We start from the raw sequence: 13,088 nt of genomic DNA, 5'->3' as shown, positions 1-13,088 counted from the left end.
GCCTCCCTCCCTGCGGGACCCCGGCAGCTTCCCTCGGGGCTGGGTGCAGGATGAGGCCGGGGGGTGCAGGATTAGGCCTGGGTGGTGCAGGGCTGTCCCCGCCGCCGCTGCTCTCAGTCCTGCTGCCACCCTGTGGCACGTCCCCGCGGGCGCGGGACCAGACGGAGGGATGCGGATGCGCAGTGTCCCGCACCCGACAGCGGCTCGGGGCCACGCTCCTCGCCCGAGGGGTCCTGAGCTCGCAGGGGGGTGAGGGGCAGAGCTACGGGGAGCGGAGGGAGGGAAGAGGCGGCGAGGGGGTGGGAGGGTGTTGTCGGGAGCTGCAGCCCCGAGGGTGGGGACTGGAACCCCACGGGAAGCCCTAAGGCACCGCTGACCCCCCCCCCCGGCATTGCAAAGGGCATGGGGGGCTTCCTAGGGGTCCAAGAATTGAGGTGAAGTGGGGAGCTGCTCCCCCAGGCTGGTGTGTCCCCCCTCCTCCCTGTACCCCACCGGCCTCGCTATCTCTGCCAAGCGTCCATGGCCTGTGCCCGTCGCGGGGGGATGGGGCCCCGCTGCTGCTCCTCTGCCAGCGGCCGGGGGGGTCCCAGAGGGTAGGGGTACCCCTTGCCATAGTCATCCCGTGGCTGGAGGTCTCCGGGGCCTCGGGAGGCTTCGTTCAGGGAAGCCAAGGTGGCCAAAGTGGGCTGGGGGGTGCCCGAGGGGCAGCCCAGCCCTGGGGAGACCCGCTCCGACTTGATGCTGATGGCTGGGTGCTGCGGGGAGCTGCCGGCGGCTGGGGCCGGCTCTTCCGAGGACATGATCCGGCTGCTGACCCTGGAATAGGAGGGGAGAAGTAAATGAGTCTCCTTGCGCCCCCTGCCGAGCTGTGAGGCCAAGATCACCACCTCCAGTCCTCCCTAGAAGGGCTGAGACCCCTCAAACTCGCCTGACCTACCAGCCCTGACCCAGCTGGGCACAGGGCAGCTGCCCACCCGGCTACAGGGAATCTGGTGTGTGATGAGATGGGGAAAGGTGGGGACAGATGCGTTTGGAAACAGGCTCTGCCGACAGTGGCAGCTGAGGGGTGGCCCTGGGGTAACCCTGTGCACCCCTGTTTTGGGGTGAAGCTGAACAGAGCCCAGTATAGCGAGTGGGGGCTGCCCCTTGGATGCCAGCAGCACCTGTGGCTGAGAGGTGGCACCCATGGGTGCTGCAGCTCCCCACCAACGGGCTCATTTCCACCCCATACTCCTCCCTTGTCACCCACCCCACAGCCCTCCTCCATCCTTACCCCAGCGTTGCCATGTCCCGTGGGTGCTGCCACGCCGGGGGGCTGGGCTGCAGGAAGCCAGGGGGCAACGGGGCCTCACCAGCCCCAAACTCTGCTGAGCAGGAGGCCAAGAGTGAGCAGGAGCTGGTGAGGGGTGGGGGTGGGAGACAGTCCACAGTTAGGGGTGGGTCTGTGGTGTCCTGGGAGTGAGGGGCCAGGATTTACCTGCTTGGGCTGGGGTGAGGAAGGAGAAGCTGGTGAGGCTGTGGCTTGGGATGCCAGAGCTGCCCGGGGTGATCACAGGGCTCAGGGTCTGCAGAGTGGGGTACAGAGGCCGCTGCAGGGAAAGTGGGGTGCTCCCCATCAGGCTTCATGCTGCTGAACCCCTGAGGAGGCTTCAAAAGCCCACCACCACCCCTCCAGCCCCTTTCCAGGCCCTCCAGCAAAGCCCTGGTGCTGGGATGAGGAAGAAGAGGTGTGAGCGTATCAGAGGAGCTCCTCACTGAATTTGGGGGACATCTGTGTGGCCCCAGGGACACCAGGCACCGTGACTTGCTGGGAAATACCAGGCTGCAGCAAGCTGGGGAGGGGACCCCTCACCACTTGCCCTGCTGCCCCCTCCCACAGTGTCATTGCTGGGGAGAAGGTGCCCAAGGCCACTGAGCATCCCCTTGGCATTGACCCCCATGACCAGGGCATCCCAACCCCCTGCTCGGGCATCAGGGGCACCCCAGGGACCCAGAGGCAGAGGGCTGCAGATTTGAGGGAGGGGAGGGTGAAGGACAAGCTGCCAACCCAGGCAGAGGGTGTCCCCCCCCATCGTGGCACTCACAGCCGCGCTGCCGCTGCTCCGGCCACTCGCCAAACTGCCGTGAGCTTCGCCTCGCCGAGCCTCCGCCCCCAGGAACAGCGGCGGCGGCGTCTTGGTGGCCAGGGCTCTGCTGAGGCTACCGCCGGGGAACAGCGGGTAGCCAACGCCTGCATGGACAGACAGACGGGGAGGATGCAGGGGGTGGCCCTGAGGGATGCAGCATCCCAGCACTCAGGTGCTCTTGGGGTTGTGGAGGGGGGGGATCCCCACGGTTGCGGCTGGTGGCCCCGGTGCCGTCGTTGCCGCGGGTGGCTGCGTGTCCGTGCTCCGGCAAAGCCACATCCTGAGCGAAGCCGTCGGAGCCACCTGCGCTGCGGCTGCCGCACGCTGCCAGAGGAAACGCCGGGGGCCGGGGCCGGATCCGGCCCGGGGACCAGTAGCCTGGAACGACCCTGAGCGGACCCTGCCGTGGGGAGCACCCCCGGCCCCCACGTGGAGCAGCCGGGACCTCCCGTGGGTCGTCGCCATCCAGGGACACGGGGATGCTGCGCGATCGCATCCTGCACCGGGAGCATCACCCACCGCCCCCGTGCCACCTCCCCTCCCCCCGTGTCCCCCGGGGAGGTTTCGACTGGTTAAGCTCCAGCGTGGTTTTTTCCTGCTGCTTTTCTACCGTGTGGCCCTAGAGGCGCCCGTGTCCCCGTCCCCACCCCGGGCTGGTGCCGTCCCACGGGGCAGGATGAGCCCCTCAGCCCCGCTCCGAGCTGTGCCTGGGGTGGTGGGGCCAGCTGGGTGCCAGGTGCCAGCTGGGTGCAGGAAGCAGCTGGATGGAGGCAGGGGATGGCATTTCCTCAGCTGCAGCGGTGCTACTGCCCACGCACCCACCCCTGGCCCCGTTCCCGGTAAGTCCCCAGGAGATGCTGTGAGAGGAGCTTTGCATGCGGTGACCGGCCCGGAAAATCCCCCCAGGGCCAGCGAGGATGGGGTGTCCGTGGCAGAGATGGGTGCCCATGGCAGGGATGGGTGCCCACGGTAGAGATGGGTGCCCATGGCAGGGATGGGTGCCCACGGTAGAGATGGGGTGCCCATGGCAGGGATGGGTGCCCACGGTAGAGATGGGGTGCCCATGGCAGAGATGGGTGCCCACAGTAGAGATGGGGTGCCCACAGTAGAGATGGGGTGTCCATGGCAGGGATGGGTGCCCATGGCAGGGATGGGTGTCCATGGCAGGGATGGGTGCCCACAGTAGAGATGGGGTGTCCATGGCAGGGATGGGTGCCCACGGTAGAGATGGGTGCCCATGGCAGGGATGGGTGCCCACGGTAGAGATGGGGTGCCCATGGCAGGGATGGGTGCCCACAGTAGAGATGGGGTGTCCATGGCAGGGATGGGTGCCCATGGCAGGGATGGGTGCCCATGGCAGGGATGGGTGCCCACGGTAGAGATGGGGTGCCTATGGCAGGGATGGGTGCCCATGGCATGGATGGGTGTCTATGGCAGGGATGAGGTTCCTGTGGTGGGAATGGGGTGCCCATGGCAGTGATGAGGTGCCCATGGTGGGGATGGGATGCCCATAGTGGGAACGGAGTATCCATGGCAAGGATGAGGTGCCCATGGCAAGGATGAAGTGCACATAGTGGGGATGGGATGCCCATGGCAGGGATGGGGTGCCCATAGTGGGGATGAGGTGCCTATGGCGAGGATGAAGTGCCCATGGCAGTGATGGGGTGTCCATGATGAGGATGGGGTACCCATAGTGGGGATGGGATGCCCATAGTGGTGAAGGGATGCCCATGGCAAGGATGGGATGCCCATGGCAGTGATGGGGTGCCCATAGTGGGGATGAGGTACCCATGGCAGTGATGGGGTGCCCATGGCAGGGATGGGTTGTCCATAGTGGGGATGGGGTGCACACAGTGGGGATGGGGTGCCCATGGCAGGGATGAGGTGCCCATGGCAGTGATGGGGTGCCCATAGTGGGGATGGGGTGCCCATGGCAGGGATGAGGTGCCCATGGCAGGGATGAGGTGCCCATGGCAGTGATGGGGTGCCCATGGCAGGGGCAGACACCCTCTCCCCTGCAGCCAGCTCCCCACATCAGCCCCGGGCAGTGGCTCTGAGCCTACCTGTGGGCAGCGGTCCCGGGGAGCGTCCCGGCAGCCTCGCTGCTGTTGGCTTGAAGGCGGGTGGGCGGCCCTGGCCCTGTGGGGAGCTGCTGGCACCGCCCAGGGATGTGTCAGTGCCCGGTGGGGAGCTGCCATAGGCTGCTTCAGACGGCGGCGCTGGGCTCTGCGGGGTGAAGCTGAGGTGAGGCAGGGGGGAGGGGATGGGAGCCCTCAGTGACCCTCCTCAGGGACCCCCAGGGAGCAGCAGAGCAGCACAGAGCAGCAGCCACTCACATAAAACCTGGGCCGTGCCACAGACAGGTCCATGCCCTCACTCAGCCTTCTTGCCTTCTCCCCAGAGTCAGGTCCCTCATCCAGCTCCAGCTCGTGGCTCTCCAGCCCCAGCCCTTTGCGTTTCAGCGTCTGCAGGGAGCTGGGCAGTGAGTAACCCTTGTGCCCGCCCCTCCAGCCCCCTCCCCCCGGCCGTCTTCCCCTGGCTGTTACCTCGAGGATGTCCGAGTTGGTGCGGCTCTCGTGGGGCTCGCTGTACTCCGTGTACTTGAGCAGCACCTTGTCCATGTCGGTGCTGGCGTACTGGAAGAGGCGGTTGGTGCTGTTGAAGATGATGAGGGCGATCTCACAGTCACACAGGACACTCAGCTCATATGCCTTCTTCATCAGCCCGAATTTCCTCTTGGTGAAAGTCACCTGCAGAGCAGGGAAGGGGATGCCACGCTGCACACAGGACCCCCCAAGCACAGCCCCCTCCTCCCGAGACCCCAACCACCCCGGGAGCAAGAGGGGACTTTGCCTCCCTTTATGGCCTCATAGCTTACATCCTCCCCCCTCACCCCAAGCAGCTCCTACCTGCCGGTTCCTTTGATCCACGATTCGGCTGATCTGTATTTTTTTCCGGCCCATTTTCACCTCTTTCTCAAGCTGGAAGAAGAACGAAGAAGCTCCTTTGAGTCCCAGCAGCCCTGGGGCCGGCCCAAAGCGGATCCGCCCCGGCCCCGCACCCGCCTCCGCCGGCCACACTGAAGTTTTGCTGAAGAAATTCACCTTTTTGGAGGAAGTTTCGCCATTACTGGGGTTTTTCCCCAAAGATGGGAAAATTCTACTAAGGGAGGAGGGACAAAAAAAGAATCCCCTGCGGTGTGCCCAGCCGGTTGCACCAGCCCCACTGCAGCCCCCCAAACCCACCCCAGCCCCTGAGGCCTCGGTGCCCGGGAGGTGCCACAGTGTCGGGTCCCTCACTGGGAGCATCATCAGCTTTTTCCATCCCCAAGCACCCACCCAGAGCCTCGGGGGCTGCTCTGTCCCTGCCCCGTGTGCTGATGCTGCTCCCGGGCAGGTCTGTGGATGGGGAGGCGGTTCTAAGGGCGGCCTGTAGGGCTGTGGGGAGGGTTTAGGAGACAAAAGGGGCTGCTTTTAGGGCCAAGGTTCGGGGTTTTTTTCCTCTTTCTTTTTTTTTCTAACGTGAACAGACTAAATCTGACCCTCTGCCATTCGCGGGTCAGGAAGTGGCTGTATGAGGAGACAGCAAAGCGAAACCACCCACCTCTTCATGCCACGTGAGGCAGTGGTGGGAAGGGTGAAGGGTCAGAGACACCCCCTCCTTCCCCATCCCACCCCTGTTGCAAGGTGCCAGCACCCACTGTAGCTCAGCATAGAGCTATGACACCCCCCATGACACCTCCCTGCTGCTGTAGGGACCCAATTCTTCCTCCTCTTCTTATCCCCCAAGACCACTCACCCCCAAACCCCTCTGGGATGCCCCAGTGCCACCCCAACCCATCTCAGAGCCACGAGTGACATCAAGATGCTCCCAGTAGGACCCTCACACTCAGCCTCTCCACCCAGTTTGGGTGCTCAGCTCAATCCCCTCTTATCTCCAAACCATTTCCATGGGGCAAAAGCTGAGCTGGGAAGGAGCAGGGCTGAGAGCTCTGTGCTGGGAGTCCCCAGGGCTCCAAGCACCCTGATGCCAGCCAGCAGCACCCTCCTCCTTCCAGGGATGAACCCCCAGCGTGCAAGTTGGGGCACAGACAGCCCTTTGCTCCCCGATGCCCCCACTTCCCCCCCTCGAGCACGCTGCCATTTACCATCTTGCTCAGCTGCTATATTTAGCAGATCAAACCTAATTTTAATTTATGGAAGGAAATTGCTGTGCCGTTCCCACGGCCCCGCTGCCACCCCGTGTCCCCGGAGCCCACGCACAGCACCGAGGTAACGGGGGGGGTGGGGGTGTGCCGAGACCACCCTGGTTCCTCTCCCCACCTCCAGAAAAAGGTCAACGTTTCCCTGTTGAAAGGGAAGGGGGAGGGTTTCCCAACCATCGCTGCTGCCGGCGCGGCGCCGGGGCTGCTCCTGCCCTCCCGGCACCGACACCTTCGCTACAGCCTCGGGCTCGCCGGGACACGGCCAGGGCTGAGAGGAGGGGTCAGTTCACACTTTGCCCACCCTCATGGCATGTCTTTAGGTGCAGAAAAAGAAGCTCAGCCCCGAGGGGGCTCCTGCTCACGGCTGGGTTTGGTCTGTCTGGGTTAGAGGATGCTCATCTACATCCCTGCTCTGCTTCAACCCAGGGGGATGTTTAAAGGCTCCAGGGTGCTGGGGATGGAAGGACACGTTCCCTCTCTGCAGTGGGGACAGAAAACACTATCAAAGGCCTTCTTGGTTGGGGCTGGCACCACCAGCTCCTCAGATGTGTCGGCTCACCAGTGCCCTGGGTTCTACTGTACTGGAAGCACAGAGGAACTGGGGCTGATCCTGAAAGCCCCTCCCTGGCCCCAGCCTGCCCTGATGCCTGGCCACAGGCTGCCTCCATGCTGCTCAGGGACAGAGCAGCCTCCTCTGGGTACCAGCATGGCTCTGAACCCTGGGGGAGCCGTGTCTGCCCAGGCACAGGGTGCTCTGGGGATCCCAGAACCCATGGGACAACACTATGGGGGTCCCAGGGGGTCCCAACATCCATGGAGTAAGGCTGCAGGGTTCTAGGAGGGTCCTAGCACCCATGGGGTGCTGCTGTGGGGGTCCCAGGGGTTCCCAGTACCCATGGGGTCATGCTACAGGGTTCTGAGGGGTTCTCAGCACCCATAGAGTGAGGCTATGGGGATCTTGGAAGGGTACAGCATGGCTCTGAACCCTGGGAGAGTTGTGTCTGCCCAAACAGGGTGTTCTGGGGATCCCAGCACCCATGGTATGGAGGCCCCAGGGAGTCTCAGCACTAATGAGGTGATGCTTCAGGGTCCTGAGAGAGTCCCAGCACTCATAGGGTGAGGCTATAGGGGTCCTGGAGGGGTGCCAGCACTCATGGGGTGAGGCTATGGGGGTCCTGGAGGGGTACCAGCACTCATGGGGCAACACTATGGAGGTCCCAAGGCATCCCAGCACCAATGGGGTGATGCTGCAGGGTCCTGGGAGAGTCACAACACTCATGGGACAATGCTGTGGGGGGTCTCAGGAGGTCCCAGCCCCCACAGGGTGAGGCTATGGGGATCCTGGAGGGGTACCAGCACCCATGGAGTGAGGCTATGGGGATCCTGGAGGGGTACCAGCACCCATGGGGTGAGGCTATGGGGATCCTGGAGGGGTACCAGCACCCATGGAGTGAGGCTATGGGGATCCTGGAGGGGTACCAGCACCCATGGGGTGAGGCTATGGGGGTCCTGGAGGGGTACCAGCACCCATGGGGTGAGGCTATGAGGGTCCTGGAGGGGTACCAGCACTCATGGGGTGAGGCTATGGGGGTCCTGGAGGGGTACCAGCACCCATGGGGTGAGGCTATGAGGGTCCTGGAGGGGTACCAGCACCCATGGGGTGAGGCTATGGGGGTCCTGGAGGGGTACCAGCACCCATGGGGTGAGGCTATGGGGATCCTGGAGGGGTACCAGCACCCTTGGGATGATGCTGTGAGGGTCTCAGAGGTTTCCAGCCCCCACGAGGTGATGCTGCAAGGTCCCCAGCCCAGAATAGCAGGTGAGGGTGGAAGGCAAGAGGAAGCAGCAGCAGCACCGTGGGGCCAGGGGAGCTGAGAACCTTCCACAGCCAGACTCGGTGCCAGACTCGTGGCCGCTGGTCCCGGGCCGGGGATGCGCTGAGGCCTCGTGTAACACACGGGGCGGTTTCATCAGCCGCCTCCCCGCGCAGCTCATTGCTCTGCGCTCCCCCCGCGACATCGCCTCGGCCACCGCGGCCGCGTGGGACCCTCGGGGACACGGGCAGCCCCCCGATGGGGCCACGGCCGAGGTTTGACCGGCCAGGGCAGGGCTGGTGTCCGGGAGCGGTACCGCTCGCAGCCTCCGAGGCTCCCGTTGCCTCGGCTCCTGCAGCGCGGCACAGCTCCGGCGCTCGGGTCCCTTCGGACAGGTATTAAGGGCTGGGAGGGGAGGGAGGACTTTCACTCCGGGTTTAAGTGCTGCAGCGGGGGATGAGGCGATGAGCAGCGTTCTGGCTGCAGGCGGTTGCTGCAGCCGGCGGGGACGGGCACGACGGGGTGTGTGAATCCTCTCTAGCCCTGGCTCGCAGTGTCCAGAGAGGGCTCATGACTGGGGCTCCCCGAGCAGAAGGGAGTGGGGTTGAGCTTCTAACCCCAGGGAAACCCCACAATCTCTCCGAAAAGTCCCATCTTGTACAAGCGTGGCTGCGGTGGGGACTCGCGACGTTGGCCCGTTGCAGCGATGATGCATCCTTCAGCATCACCGTTACCAAAGAGGCCGACAACAGCCGCTGCGAGCAAAGCTCCCGAGCCCCCACAACCTGTCAGAGAGCAGCTGCTGTCCCGGGCAGAGGCTCTGGTGCCTCCTGGCATCCCACTGGGCAGAGGCTCCTGTGTCGCCTGGCATCTCACCGGGCACAGGCACCCGTGCTGCCTGGCATAGCACTTTGCACAGGTACCCATGCCACCTGGCATAGCACCGGGCACAGGCACCCGTGCTGCCTGGCATAGCACTTTGCACAGGTACCCATGCCACCTGGCATCCCACCGGGCAGAGGCTCCCGTGCCACCTGGCATCCCACCGGGCACAGGCACCCGTGCTGCCTGGCATCCCACCGGGCACGGTCACAGGCACCCGTGCCGCCTGGCATCCCACCGGGCACAGGCACCCGTGCTGCCTGGCATCCCACCGGGCACAGGCTGCCGTGCCGCCTGGCATCTCACCGGGCACAGGCACCCGTGCCGCCTGGCATCCCGCTGGGCACAGGCTCCGGTGCCTCCTGGCATAGCACAGGGCAGAGGCTCCCATGCCGCCTGGCATCCCGCTGGGCAAAGGGTCCGGTGCCGCCTGGCATCCCACTGGGCACAGGTACCCGTGCCGTCTGGCATAGCACCGGGCACAGGCTGCCGTGCCGCCTGGCATCCCGCTGGGCACGGGCTCCGGTGCCTCCTGGCATCCCGCCGGTGTCCATCCCTCCCACTCACGCTTATCTTTAGCCCAGGCTCTCTGCTCGCTCGCACGCACTCTCCTCGCTTCCAAGCCCAGCCACAACCTCTCATCCCCACCATCCCTTTGCCAGCAGCCACAGCGAGGTGTCACCCCGACCCCCCGGGCTGCAACGAGCCTTATCATTAACTCCCCGGATCCTGAACACCTTTAGGGGTCATTTGCATCACGCTGGAGCGTGTAAACGTCCCATCCCGACTCCTAATTAGTGCCCTGAGACAAAACGAACCCCTTGAGAGCATCGTGTTTTCCCCTGTGTTGCAGCCTCAGCACACTGCAGGATGCTCAGTGTGGTACTGGGGGTCTCCCAGCTCTGCTTTTGACACCTTTACATCCTTCTCCATCCCTGAATCAGCTCGGGAATGTTAAACCCATCGAGTTTATCCTAAAACCAAACTGGGGGAGAGGTTATTTGGGGAGTGCCTGGACCAGCTTCTCTGCTGGGATCCAGCTGCTCCCCAAATAATCCCAGTTTGGGATCTAGGTGCTCCCCAAATAATCCCAGCTCAAGGTCTCCAAGCACCCTGGGAATGTAGAAATCATGGAAAAGGGCCATTTCCACCCAGTTATGGGGATTTGGTTGTGAAAGCTGAGGGTGGCTGGGTAGAAACAGGTAGGGGAAAGAGGGCAGGCAGCAAGCATTTGCTGACAGCATCCAGCAGCTCCCAAAAAGTGTTTTGTTGGAGAAAAACAATGATTAAAGTGGGAGAAAGAGTTTCCATCACATCCTTTATGAGGAGCTTGGCCAGGAGGGGAAAATCTGAGCCAAGAGCAGTGAAATCCCAAGGGAGGACAAGCCACATGGTGCTGGGACCAGGAGGGCAATGGGCTTGAAAAGGGGGTTTAGGGACCATCCATCATGGTGCTGAGATCACCACAGGCTGCATCCATCCCTGGGCAGGGCTGGTCCCAGCTGGGGATGTGGCCCCAGGGGATGGCAGCACCCAGACCTCGTGGTTCCAGCAGCATCCTGAGTCTGGCAAAGGGAAAAGTCAAAGTTGACTGGGGTTTCTGCTGGGGCCTGATGGGCCTTTCTGCTTTTTATAGGTTGTTTAAACAACTAACCAGTATAAACCAGAGCTGGGACAGCAGTGTGGGCAGGGGGGAAGGCAGGAGGAGCCTGCTGGGAAGCAGGGGAAAGGAGAATCCAGTGGGGACAAGGTGCTGTGGAGGCTTGGGGACCGTTGAAGCATCAAGACTATGTCAGGGCACTGGGGACAAGGCATTTGGCTTCTCTATCAACCTCACAAGCATCATCCCAGCACCCAGCAAAGTCCCTGGAGGCAACTGGAAATCATTCATCTACCCCCATTGCAGCACAAGGCCTGGCCATGGCATTGCCCTGCACTCCTCCAGAGCCAGATCCAGGCTTTGGCTGGGCTAAGGTGGTCCCAGCTGCCATCAGGCCCTGGCTCTGTCCTGTTCAGGATGACACAGAGTGAAAGTCCTGCCACAGCCCAGTGCCCTCAGGCAGAGCAAGGCCAGGGGTGGAGGCTTTTCAGTTCAAAAATGACTGTGTGGAAGGAGGAAGGATTGAAATGCCCCCCCAAAAACACTGCAGCTCTTGCATTTGGGAAGATGGATGGAAATACAGACCCCCTCCAGGGCCCAGGTGTTGGTAACACCTCTGGCAGCAGCCAAGGGAGTAACCACACTGTTCCCATGGGGCTGGGCTGCTCCACGCTGCAGCTGGGCACCAGTATGGGAAATGATGCTCCTTTGCTGCTGGAGGGTTTGCCTGGGGCAGCCTCAGCCCATCCCTGTGGCATTAAGTCTGCAGGTCTTGCTAACTTGGTATCCTTCTGACAAACTCACCATCATTCTTGTCAAGAAGAGGGAAAATCCAGGTGTTTTACACTATTTCCCCTCAGATCCTTCTGGTCCTCCCCATGGCAGCTTGGCATGCCTGACTGTCCAGCCCCTGTGCTGCTGGGTGTCAGCAGGACCCCCTGGCCCTTTGGACCACACAAAGTTTTCCAAACTCACTTTCCTTCCCCTGGCTGGTGCTCAGCACTGGGCTATCAGCAGTACCCCAGGCTTGGAGGCAAGCAAGGATGTTTGACATCCTAAAGCAAACCTGAGGCCTGCATCTGCATCACAATTCCCCCCCTCTTTGAGCTACACAGGTCTCCCCTCCTCCATCAGCCACGTGTGACTGTCCAGCTGGCAGCCAGTGACATGGAAATGGGCCAGGATTTGGCTCCCCTGGCCAGGTCGCCCACGTTTCCCTTCCCAACTGGTACCCAATGCCCCAAGAGACATCCATGGCCTGAGAGGACACAACCCACTGCCCCTCTGGCACAGGTCTCTTGCCTTTCAGCTCACCCAGCAGCTGCCACGTTCATTTGCTACCTGCAAACCCAGAGCTGGCAGCTCTGGGAAACTTTCTCTCATTAAAAGAGTAAAGCCCTGGGGACTGGGACTCGCTGGCAATCGGCTGCAGGAGGCTCTGGCAGAGGATTCACCTCACTCTCCTCAAGGAGATAGGTGATGGAGGGAGGCCCACGTGCCTTGGGATGTGTCAGAGATGCCACGTGCTGCCCAGAGCCGTGGTCAGGTCACATCCCCCCACTGAGGAGTGGGAAGGATCTGGCTGACAATTCCACACGTGCTCCGGGCTGTGTGTGGTGTGACACCCCAGCAAAGCTACACCGACATCAGGCCCTGGCCCTGGCACCATGGCACCCATCCAGCCTCAGTTTCCCCTTTGCACAGCGGGCTCGGTCGGGGCTGGGGGAGGAGGCGGCCGAGGGGCCGGGGCAGGGCGGCTGCCATCCAGGCTGCGCTTTTGGGTTAAACCCGGGCGTTCCTCCCTGCACAGACGCGAGTAAAAATAACCACCCCGAGCACGGCACAAACCACAGGCTTTTTATAGCCGCCATCCCTAGACGGCGGGGCGGGGGGACGGGGCTCTGCCGCGCCCTGGCCAGCCCGCGGGGCGCCGGAGCGCCCGCACCGGCACCTCCCGGGGACGGCGCCGCTCCCCCGGCCCGTGCGCCCCGACGGGGCGGTCGGCGACATGCGTGGAGCCACCCACCACGGAGGGGAATCCCATCGGGGCACACGAGATGTGGTTAAGGCAGCGTCGCCGCCACTCCCCCCCCCATCCCCCATTTCTCCCCGGTACCGGCAGCATCGGCCCCGCTGCTCCCCGGGACTCCCCATCCCCACACACCTGCACAGCGGCGCTTCCTCCTCAGCAGCTCCGCGGCGGCTGGGATGCGGGTGCCTGGCGCTGAAGCGGAGGCGGCTCGGCCCCGGTGGGGCCCCGCCGCTGTCCGGTGCCGCTGCCGGTGCCGGTGCCGCTGCCGGTCCCGGTCCCGGGGCGCTGCCGCCGCCGTCCCGCGCCACGCCGGGCGCATTTGCATAGCCCCGCCCATACATTTGCATACTCCCGCCCATACATTTGCATAGCACCGCCCACACCGCCGCCAACATTTGCATAACCTTGCCGAGCTCACTTGCCATTGGTG

The 13,088-nt window shown here is 63.3% G+C and overlaps 1 protein-coding gene across 2 annotated transcripts; it reads right to left on the bottom strand.

The window, feature by feature from the left end:
• Positions 1-274: 274 nt before the first annotated feature.
• Positions 275-12,874, bottom strand: MEF2B (myocyte enhancer factor 2B). Of its 2 annotated transcripts, none has more exons than XM_062015068.1 (9): positions 12,791-12,874; positions 5,036-5,107; positions 4,673-4,876; positions 4,463-4,591; positions 4,190-4,352; positions 2,085-2,230; positions 1,478-1,589; positions 1,274-1,367; positions 275-816 (listed from the first exon to the last, which is right to left on the bottom strand). In XM_062015068.1, the coding sequence occupies exons 2-9, from the start codon at positions 5,087-5,089 to the stop codon at positions 501-503; spliced, it is 1,218 nt and encodes a 405-aa protein (XP_061871052.1). In that variant the 5' UTR covers positions 5,090-5,107; positions 12,791-12,874; the 3' UTR covers positions 275-500. The 2 variants fall into 2 exon arrangements, with proteins under 2 accessions (XP_061871052.1, XP_061871053.1); XM_062015069.1 differs by having other exon boundaries at positions 1,274-1,364.
• Between the last annotated feature and the right edge of the window lie 214 nt (positions 12,875-13,088).

This window comes from Colius striatus, chromosome 25 (assembly GCF_028858725.1).
Source record: "Colius striatus isolate bColStr4 chromosome 25, bColStr4.1.hap1, whole genome shotgun sequence".
Taxonomy (NCBI): Eukaryota; Metazoa; Chordata; class Aves; order Coliiformes; family Coliidae; genus Colius; species Colius striatus.
Note: the sequence above shows the minus strand (reverse complement) of the source record. Positions and strands in the feature narration are given on the sequence as shown.